This window comes from Piliocolobus tephrosceles, chromosome 15, assembly GCF_002776525.5.
Source record: "Piliocolobus tephrosceles isolate RC106 chromosome 15, ASM277652v3, whole genome shotgun sequence".
NCBI lineage: Eukaryota > Metazoa > Chordata > Mammalia > Primates > Cercopithecidae > Piliocolobus > Piliocolobus tephrosceles.
The window spans coordinates 179,122-200,267 of NC_045448.1; the positions used below are offsets into that span (position 1 = coordinate 179,122).

The 21,146-nt window shown below is 39.7% G+C and overlaps 1 protein-coding gene across 2 annotated transcripts in view; it reads right to left on the reverse strand.

The window, feature by feature from the left end:
- Positions 1-3,965: 3,965 nt before the first annotated feature.
- The window catches only part of SH3YL1 (SH3 and SYLF domain containing 1), a 46,567-nt gene continuing 29,386 nt past the window's right edge, over positions 3,966-21,146 (reverse strand). For both annotated transcript variants that reach the window (XM_023192663.2, XM_023192662.1), the window contains 6 exons: positions 19,836-19,948; positions 18,786-18,914; positions 16,725-16,893; positions 15,655-15,733; positions 10,932-10,988; positions 3,966-4,825 (listed from right to left, as the gene is read on the reverse strand). In XM_023192663.2, the coding sequence (XP_023048431.1) occupies positions 4,635-4,825; positions 10,932-10,988; positions 15,655-15,733; positions 16,725-16,893; positions 18,786-18,914; positions 19,836-19,948 (738 nt within the window). In that variant the 3' untranslated portion in view covers positions 3,966-4,634. The remainder of the gene's footprint in view (positions 4,826-10,931; positions 10,989-15,654; positions 15,734-16,724; positions 16,894-18,785; positions 18,915-19,835; positions 19,949-21,146) is intronic.

Genomic DNA, 21,146 nt, shown 5'->3' on the forward strand with positions numbered 1-21,146 from the left:
CTGTAATGTAAAAAAGCTCAAAAATCAGGAAGAAATAGAAACTTTAACAATGGGCAAACTAAACAGCTCACATATTCAGCAGGAAACACTCATCTTCACCCTTGATCGGAGCGAAGAACTGCCCCGTGAGCTTGCTGCGGCTTTGGGGTGTGTTTCAGAGTCTGGTAGGCTCGTTGTCCTATTGTTTTATTTTTTCAGAAAAAAAAAAAATAGCCTAAAGAGGCTTGCTATCTTTGTGAGGTTTCTTAGCCAGAATCATCTATGCTTGTCCATTCGTTTAAGCTGTGTGTCAGTAAAGAGCGTCTTCCTCATTAGGCCTTTAAATTTTTTCTATTTTATTTGTTTTTAGGTATTTAACACTTCTGGTGGCATTTTGAAATTGAGAGGTTCTTTTCATTACATCTTCTAACTGATTGTGCTTGGTAAATAAGAAGGCTCTTAATTTTGATTACTAGTTTTGAAAATTATTATATTTCTTTATTATTTATAGCACCTGTTGTTTTCTCTTTAGTTGATTCACTTGGATTTCCCAAGTAATCCATCTTATAATCTGGAAAAAACAGTTATTTATCTCCTCCTTTCTAACTTTTATATTTCTCGTTTCCATCTCATCTAATTTCACTGGCAAATGCCTCCAGGACGACACTGAGTCACAGTGCTGATGGTGACTTCTTCTGACTTACTCTAAGGGGCCGTTTCTCATGTTTTCCAGTGACAGAATAAGCCTGGTTTTGTTAAGAAAGTATCTAGACCATTTTTTAAGTGTGTTTATAAAAAATGGAGTTGGCCGGGCACAGTGGCTCAAGCCTGTAATCCCAGCACTTTGGGAGGCTGAGGTGGGTGGATCATCTGAGGTGAGAAGTTCGAGAGTAGGCTCACCAACATGGTGAAACCCCATCTCTACTGAAAATACAAAACAAAATTAGCTGGGCATGGTGACGTGCACCTGTAATCAAACAATTTTAATATTATGAAGCGGACTTTTTATATTTTTGAATTTAATTGGAAAGAATTAAGAAACATAATCATTTCTCTTTTATTTTCTTTGATTAGGATTTTTTGTGTGTGTTGTGTGTGTATACACACAAACTCACTCGACACACACACACGAGGGTGCGCACACATATATATGCCCTGAGTTATTAAGAGTTTGAAATTTTCAAGCTAGTGTGGATTTTCTTATTTGTAGTACAGAGCTAGGAATTGTTATCTATACTATTCCTTATAGTGGCATAAAAGAAGTTTTCTTTGTGGCATTATGGTGGCATTATCAACTTTTGGGAATATTCTGTGGATACTTGATATAAATAGGCAGCCTAAGTTCAGGGTACAGTCTCAAATCATTGGCTACCTTTTATTTTTATATAGTATATATGTTTATATATTTTTGTTTGCTTGATCTACAGTATGCTGAGGGGTGGGTTAATCTGTCTTTTTAGATTTCTCTGTTTCTCTAATATACTTTAGCTTGCTAAATATTAACAGGCCCATTGACAGCCACACACATTATGTATTTGTTTTAGATTTATTAAATTTAACATCATAAGATGTGTCCTTGTCAACCTTGGCAGTCAAGCTCTTCCTTCAACCTCTGGCACCTGGCAAATATTTATCTGCTTTTCATTATTACAATTTTGCCTTTTGAGAAATTTTATGTAAGTGGATTTATGTCGCCTTCAGCATGTGACTTCCGGCATGAAGCAAAATGCTTTGAAGATGCACCATGTTGTTGATGTGTCAACGTCCATTCCTTACTGCTGAGTAGTGTTCCACAGGATAGGTAGAGCACGATGCTTTTCATCCATTAAACAGATGATGAACATTTGGATTTCAAGTCTGGAGTCACTATGAATAAAGCTCTTATGAACATCATATAATACTTTACGTGGACATGTATTGTTATTTCTCCTGGACAAATACCCAGGAATGAAATCTCTGGGCTAGAAGTTAAACTGCCACATTTGTTTTCCAAAGTCACCAAGCAATTTTGCATTTCCAGCCACAGTGCCCGGGAGTTTTCAGGGCTCCATCTCCTCATTCACACTTGATAGCGTCAGCTGTTTGCATTTTAGCCATTTAGAGGTTGTGTGGCAACATCTCACTCTCAGTTCCTATTTGCTTTCCTTAATTGTTAAAGATATGGAACATATTTTCCTGTCCTTATTTGTTATCCATATATTTTCATTGGTGAAATCAATGAAATCTTTGATCTATTCTTTGATTGTGTTGTTTATCATCTTAGTGATTTGTAACAGTTCTCATCTATGTTTAAAAATTGGTATGTAATAGATGTATATCTTTTTGATATACATGTAATAATCTGATGCATTCGTATAATCAAATCAGGGGCATTGGGATATTCATCACCTTGAATATTTACCTTTTCTTTTTATGTATATCTTTATGTATATGTATATACATATACATAAATATATATCTTTCATATCAAATACATAAAAGATGTATCTTTTCTTTATAAGAACATTCAAATTATTCTCTTTTAGCCATTTTGAAATGTATAATCCATTAATGTTAACTGTAGTCACCCTAATGATCGATAAGACACCTGGTCTTATATTTTCTAAGTGTGCATTTTTACCCATTAACCTCTGATCTACTTTTTAGATTTATCTTTGTGGTTTTTAGCAGTTTTATAATGATGTACACATATGTGACTCTCCTTGTGTTTATTGTGCCTGGAGTTCATAGTAATTCTGAAATCTGTAGTTCAATGTCTTTTTAAAGTTTTGGAATATGCTCTGGCATTCGATCTTCATGTATAGCATCTGCCTGATTTTCTGTCCATTTTTTGACTAGAACCTTCACTACTCATTTTCTACACCTTCTTGCCTTATCCCATAGTTTCTTTTGGTTTTTCTAGTATTTTCAGTCCTTTCAATTCTCAGTCTGGATGCATGTTTCTGATCTGCCTTCAGGTCAATGATTCTTTTTTCTGCTGTGTCTAAATGACTGTCAAATCCATTGATTGTCTTCTTAGTTTATTTTACTTTTCAGTCTCACGTTTTTCATTTAGTTCTCTCTTATAGTGTCAAATTTCTGCTGAAGTTCTCCACCTTTTCTTTTAATTCCTTGAATGTATAAAGCATAGTTTCTTTACCATAAATCCATTGTAAATGAGTGAATTTATCGTATCTTTTGTAAGTTTAAAAACATGGAAGGAAATACCATATAGTGCTTAAGGACACAAACATATGTAGTAAAAATGTAAAGAAAAGCATGGAATTAGAAACAGCAGACTCAGGGTGACGATGCCCTTTGAGTTAGAAAGAGACAGCGGTGATTGGAAAGGGCTTAGAAAGTAGGAAATAACTGTTTTACTTCTCGCTGGGTGAAGATAACATGGATCTTCATTCTCCTTTTCCATGTCTTAAGAAGGTACAATCAATAAAAAGGCAAATGCACAGGTGTGTGTATGACATAAGACAGTGAGGAGCGAATAGCAGGACAAACGGTGCAGTGTGCACCTGCTCCTCTCAGGAGGGTTTGCTGGGTGAAGCCAGGGCTGAAGCAAGGAGTCTACGCGGGAGCTGGGGCTGAGCGGGCAGCTTGCTTCAGGGTGGGCACAAGGGGAGTGCAAATATTGGGTCAGCGAGTGTCTGAAAGGCAACATAATCTCTGGTGGATTTGACAGAGGGCATGAGATAGAGTGAAAGTTGGCTCTGAAGTCACCCTAAGGACCAAGGAAATCCAAGGATGGAATTTCCATTTACTGAAGAGGAACACTGTGGGAGGGGCAGGCTAAGTGAGGAGAAAGAAGAGCTTGGATTTGAGCCCATGAGGGCGGAGGTGTTGTTCCTTGTCCAAATGGAGCTCTCAAGTGCGTAGCTGGAGAGGGGAGTCTAGAGTTCAGGGAGGAGCTCAGGCAGCCCAAAAAGGAGGTAGATTTCACCCTGCATACGAGGCACAGGACCTTTGCCCACCTTACAAAAAAAATAAGAACAAAATTGAAATATTAAGTTAGTAAACTTTTAAAAATTTTATTTACAGACAAGTCTACCATGTCACCGTAAGTTTATGCTACTGCTGGAAATGAACAAATGTAGCCCCATAAGGAAGAAAAGCTGAGAGATGCCATATGTCTAAAGACATGGTAGTCAGACTTTTTTGTAATCATATTTCTATGATAAATGCACAGTACAATTTTTGAAAGCATAAATATGATTTCTAAGGATTCATATTCTAGTTAATAGCTACAACTCTTAACATTACTTCATACCTCATTTAAGCTGATTTCTTTTTCTCTAGTCACTTTGCAAATGGAAATGTATGAATTGAAATTCATAGCTCTACCCTCAAGATTCTCAAATTAAAATACAGCTACCATATACATGGCCAGATCAAATGCTTAGTGATGTTTGAAACTGTTCATAAAAGAACTATGAGCACATAAATTGTAGGATAGTCTATGGCACAGCATGTGTGATAAAGTTAGTACAAAGTATTTAAAGATATGTCAGTCAACTCTTTTTATATAGAAAAACAAGATCTTTTACATACTGAATGGAAATTGTGTAGAACAGAAGTCTTTAAAATTTATATTAAACATTGCTTAACTAGTAAATCCTGTCAGCATAGAAATAATTTTTTTTTGTAATTCTCAAAGAATTACAAAATTAATTCATGGTTACATAGTTGGCTGGAAAAATGCCAGTTTGACCTCGAAGCTTTCCTTCCCACCAATCAAAATGTGAATCTGTTTTTGATATAACTGTGATTCTGTCTCCAGCTTGAAAATTCAAATCCCCAGGCTGCTGTCCTTCAAATGAATACAGCGCTGTCACTTCTATGGGTGGATTCAAATTGCCTGAAACAAGAAAAAAGTATTCACATATTTATGTTCTTTAAGGGAGAAACTGGGGGTAACTGCTGGTAAGATACAAATTAACCACTTAGGGCTTGGCATGCTGGTGTCTTGGAGGCTGGCAGAAACCACAACACACAGTCTGTATAATTTTCATCACATTATTAAACTTATTTTTCTCTGCACATTATATACCTAAGGATTTAGCACATGCTTCTGGTTATAATTTTCTAAATTTTGAATCATCTATGAGATAATACAACTTATATATTTTTCCATTTTAATAGAGTAGTCATTGCTGTGGTCTGAATGTCTGGGTCCCCCTGAGATTCAAGTGTTGAAATCCTCAACCCGAAGGTGATGGTGTTAGAAGTGGGGTCTCCAGGGGCTGATTAGGTCATTCGGTTTCCCCCTCAAGAATGGGATCAGTGTCCTTACAGACAGAGCCTGAGGGGAGCTTCTTGCAACTCCCTCCTTGCAAAGACGCAGCAAGATGGCACCAACTCTGAAGCAGAAACCAAGCCCTTGCCAGACACCGAGTCTCCTGGAACCTCGATCTTGGAATCCAGCCTCCAGGAGTGTGAGAAATAAAATTCCATTGTCTATAAGCTGCCCAGGGTATGGCGTTTTGTCACAGTAGCTGGAAGGGGCTAAGATAGTTGTGACAGTTTCACGGATGGCAGACGCGGGAGAAAGGCAGATGTGCGAGCTCATGATCAAACCCTAGGGGAGTCAGCTTTAAAACCTGGCCCTTTACTCACTGGGCTTGAAGACTGCAGCCCAGTTATATTTTGCTGTTTCATCAGCAGACATTTCTTCTCCCTGGGCTTTGTGACTGTTTACATTTCTGTGCTTAATTGATCCATCCTCTCGATATCAGAGATAAATTGGAATTAGCACAGGCAGGAGCATTTCTGCATGTTTCACAAGTATTTCAATGCAATGTGCATATCCACGTATTGTAGAAGGAAGAAAATACTTTGAGAATTGAGCAGTTAACATGAATAAAGGACATTAAATATTATAAACCATTTAACATCATAAAAATATAATGAAACAGTTTTTGAGCACTCAGCTAAATGGAGTCTGATGCTTCTACACGTCATATAATTCTGTGCATAAATTAGGCAATTAGATGTACAGACATACAGAAAACACCAATAACCAGACTCTAGAGCCAGGTCCTATTTGAACCCATAATACAATAATAATAACAATAATAATAAAGTGAATTTGGTCCATCCGTAGGAAATAAAAATAGTCAACACTTTAAACTACTCTGACTAAAACACTGAATTTGTAGCTCACACAAGATGGTGCTACCGTTCTTTCTTTAAAGTACGTGCCATCTAATTGAGTTCTAAAGAAATAATCCTAATAATAATTACACTAGAGATAATACTGGTATAACTACTTTTTCTATAATACAAAGAATTTCTGTGTATTTTATTTCATCCTATATTTACTTTTAGTTTACCAATTTTAAGGAATAAGGTTAAAAGAATGTCACCAAAATAAAATTTTGACATAGTCTAGAAACAGAATAAGTTAAACGTTCTGAGTACACGATTAAATTCCACACATGTTAATGAGCAGTCACTGCCAGGCACTGCGAAAGGGGCTGTGCTCTGCCTTGGACGGGGCACCCTGGACGGGGCTCACACCATGCTTCCCTGTCATCAGATCAGGATGCAAGCTCATGATAAAGAAAAATCCATCCTGGAAATCTCTCATTCATGATTATATTTAGGATATTCATAATAAAGTTGAATCTTAATTAACCAGACCAAATCAGTCAAGACCCTCCAGGAACTCTGTTCTCCTCCCTCTTGTCTCCCAGACACGTTAAATAACAGGAAGAAGTGAGTTAAAAGAGTGCTTGTGAACATCAGGGAATGTGCTGGGAGCTGTAGCCATCTTAGCTACCATGCATTTATACACTTGCAGTCTCATTTGTAAAATCGAAAATGCATAATAAGGACGATGACAATGATAACAGCACCAATCGATGTGCATCTGGGAAGAACAGCCACTGCGAATTGCTCAGGCATGTGGCAGACACTCATACGCGCTCCACTTACACCGCCCACTGCAATGAGCCAGCTACTCCTACCCCACGTCACAGAATTTGAAACTGAGCCTTAGACATGCCGAGTAATTTGTCCAAGATCAGGATCCAGTGAAGCTTGTCTCCAGGTCATCCAAGAGCCTCAACAACCTCACAAATATTAAATTGTGCTCAACAGACCAAACTGACATTTACCACAGCATTTTACTTTTATGAGGCAAATGTTCAAGGAGGATTCGCGTGGTGCCTGCATCACTGGGTTTCCAGACTGTACAAATAACAGCGTCTGATGCTATGGTTCCGGGTAATCCCTGATAACTGGTTCTAAGTGGTTCCGGGTAATCCCTGATAACTGGATTGGTTCTAAGTGGTTCTGGGTAATCCCTGATAACTAGATTGGTTCTAAGCAGTTTCAGGAATATATTTTATGATGAATAATTAGAGAAATAAATATATTATGAACTAAGAAAGAGAAAGAAGGAGATCACAGACCCGGTTTGGTCCCTGCCCTCACATTTCAGTGTTGTCTAATTTTCTCTGAAGCGCAGATTCCAAATGAAATGAGGATAAAGCAGAGTGGAAGAGGAGGCTAGAGGAGCAACATGGGTGGTTTTCAGGTGCAGCTGAAGTCAAGGCCACCACTGAAGGTCTGAAGGGGCCAGAATCTCACATTTTTCCTTTACTGAGGCTAAGATGTGTGTTGACTGTTCCTTGTGCTGAATTCCTCACCCAGTTCCTCACCCAATTCACCATAAATGCCTCTGCCTCCTGAGGAGGAGTACAGGAGCATCAGGAGTTGAGCAGTTGTTGGAGAAACTCCATCCACATGAAAATCACAGGAGTGAGGCCAGCAGATCCAGGAGCCTACTTGCTTTCTGAGATAACAGTTCATAAGCCAGTTAGTGCTGTGCCCTGTTAGTTTTCTTTTTTTAAAAAAACTCCAAATGACTTAAAGTTCCTCTTTAATGTAAATATTAGAAATAATTTTAACAAGGAGAAGTTTAATGCCCACAAAAGAGTTCACTAAAAAAACGTGAGCCAAGTAATGACTCCTTCCACAAAGAAAAACCTTCCTGGTTACCGGGAAGCAAACCCCACTGAGTTACTGAAAAGCTGGGCGTTCACAGGTGCCTTTCCTTCTGCACAACATATGCCTTTAAGCTTTATACTCAAGTACTTAAAAAATCGGAAGGATCTTTGAGGTAACTGGCCATTTCCTTCATAATATTCAAGTTTAGTTCTGGTAGGGGTTATGTTTCCCAAACAGGAAGCAGAATTAGATTACAGTCAGCACTGGTGATTGGCAGCTGCCCTGAGGCCCATGCTTAGAAAGGCTGGTCTGTGGATGTCCCTGTTTCACTTCCAGTCCACTTTCTCACAAAGCCTACATAAGGTAGCCTCCTTGCAGCCAGCACCCCTGGCCTGACCTGTTTCAGGAGAAAAATCACAGCCTTGGGAAGGTCACAAGTAGGAGAACACAGCCTTTGCCGAGAGCCCTATGAGGCAGAAGACAGCCCCTACCACAAAGTGTTATCCAGCCTAAATTGCGCGTACTGCCCAGGTTGAGAAACCCCACCCCGGACAACTATGGGATGGGTAAGAGGAAGGGGAAGAACGCCGACGTTGGAGGGTCCTTCCAGAGTCCCTAGAAGGAAGATCAGAAAATTGGACTGTGCATTTCCGAGTCTTGTCTCTCTGAGAGGCCCAAGAACTACGCAGCTGGACCTTCTAAAGGGCAAAGCCAAAAGACGGTGGGAGGAAAGTACAGGTGATGTAGCGGATCATCACGCCTGACAGCCCCTCTTTGGGGCTGAGACAGACTCAGGAGCTCGCCCGTGGAGGACTGAGTGTCCTGCTTCATCAGGTTTTCAGTTTAAGGCTTGGACCCTGGGGCCATGTAACTGTGACTTTTCTCCGCAGTGATGGTAAGAAAACATGAGGAAATCCTTGGTAAGAGGTTAATGCCTTCACAGCTGCTTTTAAAAAAATACAGTAGTGTAAAGTAAGTTTTATTTTAAAAGTGGACTATAAGTCTTCCCTTTTATTTTTTTTCTTCAAGAACCTCTTTGGAGAATGGGCTAAAGGAATATTATCTCAGTTGTAACTGAGTTACAATTTACCTTGTCCTGTCCTCAAATACAAACAGAAGCAGCCGAGAAACCAGCCATGGCAAGTGAAGTTACCTTTGGGTCCCACAGGTGGTGAAGTGAAAGTACGGGGGTTCGAATTGGAACCCCTGTTGCCACAGCACACTTAGAGTTTAGTTTCTTATCATGAAACATTTTTCCTTGGTGCCAGTTATAGGAAGTTTCTAATAGAGAAAGGAACTCTAGCTCCCAACGTCACATTACCATGGCATTCTTTGGGGAATCCGTGGCCTCAGCTCTCTTTCAGCCAGCTTCCCTCAGCTCTGTCTCTCTGCAGGGACCCCTCCCTTCCCAGGCAAGTGCAGCCAGTCGGCTGACCTTGTCAAGTTCAGGAGTGCTTTACCAACTAGACACCTAAGTCTAAGTCTAATCTTGAGTCTTTAAAAGTAAGAGGCTGTGTAAGATAAAAATCGAGGTGTTTACGCTGTCTTGGTGTCAACATTTACACCTTAATCCCTTTTGCTTCTGAAGGACGTGTATCCAAAGGCCAAACTTTTCGTGTCTCTTTAACATGGCCTGTAACATGAGTGTGAACCACAAATGGTGAAACACATTTTTAAACCTCTCAGAGCTTTCTCTGCATACCTAAGACCACGGCATCTTCTGCAGGTGAGCCAGACCATCACACCTGCTCTCCATGCAGACTCTAGGAGCAGACGCTCAACCCCCTCACAGGAGAACCAGCTGGGAAAAACACCGGAGTGGGCTCCCAGGAGGAGAGACCACGGTGAAGAGAAAGGTCACCAACCCTAAATCCGCCAGGAACACGCTGACCTCTCTTCAGGGGATGCTGCTTAAGAGACCTTTTCGACATATTTTTATCTATCTGCATGATATAAATTTTTAAAATATGCTTGAGTACCTAATTGTTTGCAATTTTATTTACATAAATGTTTAGTTCTCCGACAGTTATATATCCAGCAGCATACGGCTTTGTGACTCCAGTGACCAAAGTATTCAATGTGAAAAAATAAACAGGCTATTTTATGATTGTTTAACTTTGCCTTCAATTTGTGTCCCACTCACATTTGCTCAGTTCTTTCCAGGGAACCTCTGAAGAGTATTTGAGACGGGTTGAAGGACCATTTTCACTATGGTAAATCTTAACAAGTTTTATAAAGTAGTTCCCAATAATAACAAAACATTTGAACGTGAAAAATAAAATTCTTAGAACTATAAAATTTATGGTGTTAAAACACAGAGAAAATGGAATAAGGATCAAATTGTAATTCAGAATTAGAAAACTTCGGCATTTTGTCTCCATTGTAAATTCAAAAGCTTCCGGACAGCAAGTGTTAAGGAGATCACGTGCTCCTCAGAAGACGCCATGGCTCCTGGGGCTCAGCAGTGCTGTCCCCAGCACACGCTCCCTACACAGATGACACTGACCCTACACAGACGACACTGAGCCTACACAGACGACACTGACCCTACACAGACAACGCTGACCCTACACAGACGACACTGAGCCTACACAGACAACGCTGACCCTACACAGACGACACTGAGCCTACACAGACAACGCTGACCCTACACAGACAACGCTGACCCTACACAGACGACATTGACCCTACACAGACGACACTGACCCTACACAGGTAACACTGACCGTCAGCTTCTATCCGGGGCTCAGCAGCGCTATCCCCAGCACACGCTCCCTACACAGTCAGCACTGACCATCAGCTTCCTGTCACCCTAATTATCTTAAAGGCAAGTAAGACAACAAAAGCATAGCATTTTTTAAATGAAGTACTTCTCAAAATAATGTGAATATTCTATAAATTAAAGGGCTGAAGAATTCCCAGAGATTTTCATAACCTATCAGATTAATTAGGAAGTTTGTGATCACAAAATGAATATGAATCATTTATAATGTATAGATTTATTGATTTACCAACTCTGTCGTGATAGCTGGAAAGTCCAGGATAGAGCTTGTATTCATTTCTGTTACCTGCCAAAAAAGAGGAGAGTGGTGATTTTGAGAACTTATTAGTACATATTATATAAAACATACAAAATTGCCAAATCCTGCCCTTGCTGAGAAAATATTTTAAATCACTAAATTGATAGGATCATCATCATTTGATTGTGCTTTAAATCAGAAGGTGTGCCTGAATAAAGCCAGAAGAGAAATGAAGTATAAATACCTGATATCTGTATGACACAGAAGTACACACACTATTCTCATTAAATTCAGATGACAATTCTACGAGGTCCTTCTTCAATTGTGTCGAAGGAAAAGAAACAGAAATCACTGACTCATGGAAGGATTTACTGTGCACAAGAGTCATTCACTAACTGCATCCACATTTCACATTGGATTCCTGTTCTGACGCTCTGGGGGCAACATAGTGTAGAAAGAGGCAGGATGGTCTGGGGGTTTGCTTTTCTTCTTTGACTGTAGAAAAACTGATTCTAACAGTACAGAAGACAAAGAGTGAAAGAGGCAGATGGTCTGGGCATTTGCTTTTCTTATTCAAATGTAGAAAACCAGATTCTAACAGTATAGAAGAGGAAGAGCACACCCTGCACATCACGTCCAGCTTTAAAAAGAGCTTATCCAGGAGCCGGAGATCTGGAGATGGTGTGTCTTAAGTGACCTGTGCCCACACCCCCTTTTGCAGTCTCTGCGTACTCCTAAGACAGGCATACACCAGTTTGAAGGCCATTGGCCTAAGAAATTTGTGAAAGTAAGAATTTAGAAATAAACATTGGTGGGATGGGGAAAAGGATACAAATATCCCATGAGAACCTATTTTAAAAACTGATTAGAAATATTTTTGGGCAAGTGACCAGATACAAGACAAACAAAATATAAGCAAATTAAGATTTCCTTAACTGTGAAAATCGGTACTTAAGTAGCAATAGAAAAGTGCATTTCGTTCACCATAGCAAATCAAAATCACAAAGTACTTGGGAACAAATTTAACACAAAAGGCACAGAAACAACAAAATCTTATTGAAAGACATAAATAAATAAAAGCTCAACAAATGGAAAGCATGAAATGGTAAAATTATTATATCTCAAATTAATCAATGTATACATGTAACATTATGTAATTAGCATCGAAAAATTATAGAATGGATGCAAGTACATAATACTATTTCAATTAGAATTGCATATTTGGGAGGAGGGGAAAATTGGGAAAATGGTCTCAGATTATATGAAGACTAAGTGTCCAGTACATGCAAAGATAAAAAAAATCACAAGAAAATCTAGGAGACTATGAATACAATCTTGTATAGGAGGTGGGAGGACCTTAACCATGACCAAAGTATCCAAATCTATAAAAACTAAATGATAGACATATTTTTAGATAAAATTTAAAACTTTCATATAGTAAAATTACAAAAAACAAGATCAAAAGAAAAATGATAAATGTAGAAATATGTTGCAACCAAATGACCAACAAAACCTGTATATAGATAGCATTTCCATCAAGTGAGAAAGCAACAAATATCCCAGTAGAAAAAACAGACCAATGAAATGAAGAGACTTTTCAGGTAAGATTAAATCCAAAGCACCAGCAATTTATATGAAGAGATGTTTACATTCACTAATGGGAATAAACACAATCCAATTAACAAGGAGATGTGATAAGCCTTGACTGGCAAAATCTTCTAGATGCTTCTGCACTAACAGTGGTGAGGAAGATATATGCTGAAGAATGTCATAATGGATGTGACAGTTGAAAATGCACACAGTGAGGAATGAAAATGGTGGAGAATGTGTACCGTGGGGAATGTGTATAGTAGGAATGTCTATGGTGGGAAGCCTATATAATGAGGACTTGGTGGGAAGGTTATGGGGGAGTATATATACTGGGGAGCACATACGGTTAGGATTGCACATGGTGGGTGGTATACACGGTAGAGAGCATGGCGGGCAGTATACATGGTGGAGAATGTATATAGTGGAGAATGCATATGGCGGATAGTGACCATGGTGAAAAATGCACATGGTGGGTGGGACACATGTTGGGGAATGCATATGGTGGAGTCTAGTGGGAAATGTGCATGGTAGGAAATGCCTATGGTGGGAAGCAACTATACTGGGGACTATCATGGTGGGAAGGTTACGGGGGAGTATGCATACATGGTGGGGAGTATGTATGGTTAGGATTGCGCATGGGGGGTGGTACACACAGTGGGGAACACCTGTGGTGGGGAACGCCTATGGTGGGGAACGCCTATGGTGGGGAATGGCTGATGAGACTCTAAGTAGTAAAAACTTTTGAAAAGTAATCTGCTAAAGCTGTTAAAACTTTAAAAATATATTATTTGACCTATTATGTCCACTAGTGGTAACTATCTCAAAAACATAAAAGTGCCAGTATATATAAATATTAATTTAGAAGCCTATCAATTGTGGCACTGTTTTGGCATGGAAAAAATCTGAAATAAAGTTAATATCCATCAATAGGAGAGTGACTGAGTAAACTATATACATTTGTGCCATGGAATATTAAATAATTACTAAAAAGAAGCAATTACAACTATACCAGTTGACTTAGGGATATGTATGTGGAGTTGTTAAGCAAAATAAACCAACAAATAACAAATAAATAAATCAAGAAGATACAATAAAGTACGTATAAGATGATAGCATTTTTATGAGACAAAACAAAACTATTCTGGCCATGTTTATGTATATGTTTGTACAAGTCATGTGTAGGACTACACAAGAATGGAGAAAAAAAATGTGGAAGTTCATAATTTATGTTGTGAACCTGGTTTTCCTGAAATCAGGGTAGAGGAGGGTATCTTGTAAGTTAAAATACAGGTGAAATGGAAAAAAGGAAGCAACACAACAAAGGAAAAGAAAAAAAATACTGCCTTCACTGACCATCCATATGAACACATGTGCATTTATATAAAATTATGTGTGTGTGTATATACATATGTAAGGATATGTAAATAAATGGAAAATACTTAGTTTTTAAATAAAGAACTTAAGAAAAGGTCAGATTTAACATAAAAGGTTAAAAGCAGACACTAGTTTTACATTTTTAGTTTACTGAATTAAAAACTGATGTTCAAAACTTGAGAGATACAGCACATGAGAAATGACGGTATTGCATGGAAAACCCGTAGGGCGTAGCCGCAAAGGATGAAGCCGAGAAGGTTTGTCGAGTGAGGCTGAGGCTGCAGAAACGTGGCCAGGCTAACTTGTACACCGGCAGGGACACAGCTGTGACTGCAAAATGGGGAGGGCACCGCTCGTCTCCCCAAGAAAGGGTTCAGGGAACACACGAGGGCACCGCGGGAAACAGACCCAGAAGCCGGCACAGGCAAGGGGCCCGTTTTTAGAAAGCTCGCTCAAGGGGGTCATACGGCGGAAACAAGCTGCGGAGCTTTTCCATTGTTAACTGAAAGGCATTTTTTAAGTTAAGGTCCACAGTCATTTTTAAATCTGCACTGATAAGGACTTGATACTAAGAGGATTTTTATAAGGGAGAGGATTTTATACATGCATGTGCAGGTATCCATTCTCAGTGAGGACATTTTATATATTTTAAAACATACATATGGGTCAAATTTTATATAATCACTGAGATCTAAAATAAAAATAAATTCAGTGCTCACATCTCATTAGTCACTGCAAACACGAGTTTCAATAAATCAATCATGTGAACATGAATCAGCAGTGGGCCGACCACCTGAATCCCAAAAGAACAGGGGACAATGCAGGGGCAGGGGCAGGTGGCAAATGAGGAACAGGCCTGGCTCCGGAGCATCCTCCTGGGAGGGCCACATCTAGACCAGACAAAGGCACAGCCAAGAATCATATGAGGGACTTGGGCTCAAAGCTGGGGAAACGAATACAGAAAATTAAGGAGCAGCCCGAGGATGAGCTTCCTGCCTGCTGCAGAGCTTTACTATTTACTCCCCGCAAAACTCAGCATATGCCTTCTCCTACTAATAGCAGTTATGTTTCTACATGTAATCTCTCTCCTCTCTTCTGAAAGTTCTCTAAAGGCCAGATCTACGTTAACATCACCTTTGTGCACCCAAAGCCACAGCACAATGACTCTTGTGTAACAGTCAACCATCACCTCAAAGTCCCTACTTCAACATCCTCCTATTCACTGGTGACCTCCACATACGAAAAACAGAGACACGAGAGTGATTCACAAAATGAATGATAGAAAAAAAGATAAAGACCAAAACCTGGTGTTTTATAAATGTCATCTAGTTTAAAAACCATCTTATGAAATCCTGACCTCCAAAGAACATTATGTCAAAACCGATATTCAGAATTATAAACGTGTGCGTATACAAGAAAAAAACAGGCTTGTTTTGTTGTCATTTCAAATCAGGAGGATAACGGTTTCTGAAAGAAATGGCAAAGAAAATAACTGAGAAAACCTTTAAAGATAAATATCTTTGTAGATTTAAGAAAGTATCTTATGAATAGAAACAGAAGTTTTCATAAATTATAGCAACGACAGTTTGTCTCATGTATTTAGAAGAGGCTGAGCACTTATTTTACTCTCTTAAATAGGTTAGTTCTTCTATTTAACTCTAAAGTTTAACAATGTATCTTGATTTCTTAACAATAACATTTAATAATTACTTAATTACAATTGTACTTGAATTACAACAAAAATGTTTACTTTGAGAGCCAGAGTTCAGCTGGACTGGTGCAGGCGACTGCTGTGGCCTCGACAGTGGCTTTGGAGGTAATTCTTTAGCCTGGGAGAAACAAAAACATAAATACACGTCATTTTAAAATCTTGTTTTTACTTAGACACACATAATTCTTTTCCAATGAGTTTATTTAGCAAACTTTTATTGTATGTGCTTAGTAATGCGGTGCTCTCAAAGCTCACATGCACCCCTCTGGACTCTGTAACTGAACTGGACGACAAGACTCAGATGTGGACCGGGTGTGCTCTTCTCATGCCTGGAAGCCAACGTCCCCCAGGCACCTCTGACCACCTGTGCATCATCTTAGGGAGCTGCGAGCTGCAGGGATGGTAACTGTAGTAACTGGCTTAGCAAGCGACTGGCAGAGGCAGCGGCAGGCAAACTCTAGGCTTCAGTTTTTACTCCATGAAACAGGCATCAGACCAACTCTGAAAGGGCTGTGGAGCCCCATGAACCAGGCACACGAACTCCTTGGTGCCCCAGGGCCTAACACACACAGGCGCCAGGATCTGCAACTATTATTCATGTCATTGTTATTACTGAGACAAGGTCTTGCTCTGTTGCCTAGGCTGAGTGCAATGGCATGGCATGATCTTGGCTCAGTGCAGCCTCATGGGCTCAAGTGATCCTTCTGCTTCAGCCTCCTAGTAGCTGAGATTACGGGCACACGCCACCATGCCCAGCTAATGTTTCTGTTTTTATGATACAGAGAGGGTTTCACCATGTTGGCCAGGCTGGTCTCACACTCCTGATCTCAAGTGATCCACCTGCCTCAGCCTCCCAGACATTATCTGTATTATTGATACAACCAAGTTCCATCCTTGGAGAAATACAACCACAAAAGACAAATGACGTCTTTCCCTGAAATTTGTATAGAGGAAATGTCAAGGTAGCATGACCTTTTCACAAGAATGTGAAGTCAGTGAAACTACGAAGGAGGCTTAGTAGGTTCTTGGGAATCTGATATCAGGGACAGAATGTTCTACAGAAGGAGATTTTCTGAGAATACTGAGTGAAACGTAAAACCAAACAGTACAGAAGACTTCCTCTGCTCCCTTGCTGCTTTTCTTGCATTGATTCGTTGTCCTTCGTTTTCATACTTTTCAGTAAAGGAATCAAGAATTTCATAAAGATCTTCAGCTTGAGCAGGCCGCGGTGTATCTCCAAATAAAATGTCATAAGCTCGGATATCTTGACAATAAAATCTAATAGGAAATACAAAATTAAAAACATTTCAATATACACAAATCTTTTCTAAACATAGCATGAGTGCACACACACGGTGTGTATATATAATCATTCATATATAGCACTTCATATACACTACTTTTTAAACACTAACTTTAAGCAATATCCCATGTTCAAGTCTTAAATGTACCCCAAGTTCACCTCTACAGGCAACTACCGTAAATATCCTTATATGTATCCTTTCTTTGTTAACATAAAAAGCACATCCACATTATCGTAGAAATACTTATACTTGCACAGATATACAAATACACATATTCATATATAAACACATATAAATATACACACAAGCACATACATTTTTATAGGTTTTTACTTTTTAAGTTTCTTTAAAAAAGGTACCTATAATTGTGGCTTTGTAATTTCCTTAAAATATTTATTTTTATCAAGATTAAATAAACATTTACCTTACATGCTTGGAGGCCCTGCCATTCATTAAGCAACATATTTATTTTAGTTTATCCAGGGTTTAGTTGAACTTTAGTGGGAAGGCCTGCCAACGGCCTCACACCAGAAGTTTCTAAAAGCATTCTTTTGTCAACTTTTCTCAAATTAATAAAACCAGGAGTTAACACATCACTTTTGATTTTATAAGATGAATAGTTCTGCATACCTTATTTTTCCCCATCCCTCCTATATTCTACCTCTTGTGGTTTATATTTAGCTTTATCAAATAGTGCTGTAGGATTCCTGAGTGAGTCGGTGGGGTAAACACTGGGTGCTTCGTCTCAGAGAGTGGCAGGTCTGTCTGCCACGCGTGGCGAATGTTAACGGTCAATGCCAGCGGTGCCAACCTCATCAGGCTGGCAATTAGGGGAACTTCTGCAGGTTCTGGAAGAAGTCCTGCTGTCAGTCTTAGCTCTTTATCTCTTTCTGGGCCTTCATACATATTTTAGTGGCAATTTAGAGCCACTTAATTTGCATTTTAGGAAAAATTAGCCAGATGCAATTTAAAGTAGAAGCTTCCCTTTACCTCTTAGGGTACCTCCAGATTCTTTTTTTTTTTAATCGAACTGTATTTGTGTATTTTAAATTGGTCTCTGTTTGACACAGAGAAAAGACAAAGGTGGAGTATAGAACAGGAAACCTCACGACACCGACTGACCCGTGAGTTGTAACTGGTGTGCCTTCCACAAACCTCTGAAAATCACTGAAGTCGCTGCATCCAACTAAGGGTATTACTAACTCACGCTTACGTTTCCTGTTTTTTTTTATACTTTAAGTTCTGGGGTACATGTACACAACGTGCAGGTTTGTTGCGTAGGTACACAAGTGCCATGTTGGTTTGCTGCACCCACCAACTCGTCATCTACATTAGGTATTTCTCCTAATGCTGTCCCTCCCCCAGGCCCCACCACCCACGACAGGCCCCGGTGTGTGATGTTCCCCACCCTGTGTCCAAGTGTTCTCATTGTTCAATTCTCCCCTGAGTGAGAGCATGTGGTGTCTGGTTTTCTGTCCTTGTGACAGTTTGCTGAGAACGATGGTTTTCAGCTATCTTAAAACGCGAAGTGGAAAAACAGCATTTACAATTGAATATATATGTTGACTACCATCATATATGGCAACACAAAAAAAATTATGCTTAGGAAAATGTTGGAAGGCAGTAAAGCAAAATGTGAATTGTGTTAGTCTTTCAAAGGGATCGAATGTTTTTTATTTTTTGTGTGTCTTCTGCATTTTCCATGAGCATATATTATTTATATATTTAATTTTTAAACGTAAGATACACACTTAAAACCACATGTTGTAAAAAGGATATATAAATGTACTCTGCAAATTATATCAACTCTTTAAGTATTATTTTCTCATCACACTTTCAATTAAAATCACTTTAACTTGAACTGACTTTCTATTAGTTTCTTTCCTTTCAATCAAACAGCTGCCTTCTAAAGACACGCCTGCAAAGAGTCCTCTCGACTTGCAGTATGTGAAGACGGCGGCCGAGCTTCTCAGGGCCACGTTGCCTTCCAAGTTCCTGCAAAGCACAAGATTTTGCGTCACAAAGCTGTGAGCAGCTCTAAGCCCGAAGATAACGATTTAAATAGCACTCTTCTTCTAGCTCAAATGAATTATCTTGTTCTGTATGTTTCTTGTTTTACTTGCTGCAGGCCTAAATTAGATGTTTTAATGTGGCCTAAAGGAAAAACAGGCCGGGGGAAGAACACACGTGAAGTTATTACAGAAGGTCATGATAATACAGAATATTGTGTTGCAAAAAACACAGTGCAGAATGTGTAAATATATTTTAAAAATTTGTAAGTCTGATATTTTTCAACTGGATCATCCTCTCTTAAAACTGGGAAATACATCTCAAGAGTGCTAAATAATTTGGATTCTTTTTGCATTGAGTATTTTCATGGAACCAAGAAACATTTTTAGATGATTTTACTGTGTAATTTCTATAAATAGTGTGGGTAAAAAATATTTCTACATTGCACAATTAATCCAAGACTAGCATTTCATTAATAAAGAAGAAAAATACACTTTAAGTACTGTAAACACGGCTCAAAAAAACACATCCATGTCCAATTTTTATGATTTCCTTTGAAAAAAGCTCTTTCTTTCCTAATGGAAGCTGAACTTTATCATAAAATCTGACTTGCCTTTGGCTCTCTCAAAGCTGAAGGTGGATTTTATGTTCAAGCCTGACAGATACAATGGCCTATGGTTCTAAAACATTTCATTATTTCTTGTGTGTTCTGGTTTCAGATTTTCTAGCTTATCTCACTGGCTGTGTTTTGCGAATTTCCTATTTGTGATGACCTCGAATCTTCTGGGCATGTATAAATCTGGAGATGTATAAATCTGTTCATTTTAATTCAAGTTTCCTATTAAAGCAAAACAAAACATGCAGTTGTTAAGCCTTTACTGTCTAACGTCTACGTAAGGAACTCACCTTCCCAAGGGCCCGACCGCCACGGTCAAGTTCCCTCCAAGGGTTAGATTTCCGCCTTTCGCAAAAGCTTCCACAGCACGGTCATAATTCAGAATTATCACCAAGTCTGATACCTAAAGTGTAGAAACCCACTGACTTAAAAATAGTTAAGAGTAAATATCATTTAAAATTCATCTTCACTAAAACTCAACGACACCGTATGCACTGCAGCAAAACGTCAATAGAGACAGGAAAGAATGTGAGACAAGAGCCGTATTTTTATTTTGAGCTGATGAATGATGAAGCCAGTATTGCCACAGGTAATTACAGCAGACCCCAGTGAGCATTTACTGTGCACCATGTGGATACTATGAGGTTTGCCTGCATCTTGTCCTTCAATCTTCCACACAACCTGGTCGTGTAGGTGGTGATCCTAGGGTTTAGTGGGGTTAGGCAAACTGTCAGTGCTAACAAGTCAAACAAAGGTTGGAGGAAGGGATCCGACAGGCTCTCTGATCTCATCAGACTAAACGCTTCGTACAAGCCAAGCCCGAAGAGCACAGCACCAGGGATGATGGGGCTGAGGGTCCCCGAGAGACTTTCCACACTTCCCTCCTGGCCAGTGGTGTGCGCCTTACTGGGAAGCGGAACCTGGGCCACTTCACTACAGGTCACAGGAGCTCAACGTATCAGAAAGCAAAGTAGCTTCCACTAGGAATGCTTATTTCCATGACTTAATTTTTCTTGTTTTCTGAGAAAGAGTTTCATTCTTGTTGCCCAGGCTAGAGTGCAGTGGCATGATCTGAGCTCACTGCAACCTCCACTCCAGGGTTCAAGTGATTCTCCTGTCTCAGCCTCCCGAGTAGCTGGTATTACAGGCGTCCACCACCACACCCAGCTAATGTTTTGTATTTTTAGTAGAGATGGGGTTTCACCATGTTGGTCAGGCTAGTCTTGAACTCCTGACCTCAGGTGATCCACCTGCCTCAGCCTCCCAAAGTGCTAGATTACAGGTGTGAGCCACTGAGCCCAGCGAACTTAATTTTTCTCTAAACGCAGAAACTACAATGAGATTCAACTGAATGCTCAAGGCAAGTCAACATAGCGAAATCATTTGTTTCTCAAATTCATCACTGCAGTGTGGAAGCCCAAAGTTAGACCTGAAAAATAACATGACCCATCAAATGAGAGGCAGCACGGGTCAGAGGAGGCAGCACGGGCCAGGGGAGGCAGCACGGGTGAGGGGAGGCAGCACGGGCCAGGGGAGGGAGCACAGGCCAGGGGAGGCAGTACGGGTCAAGGGAGGGAGCATGGGCCAGGGGAGGCAGCATG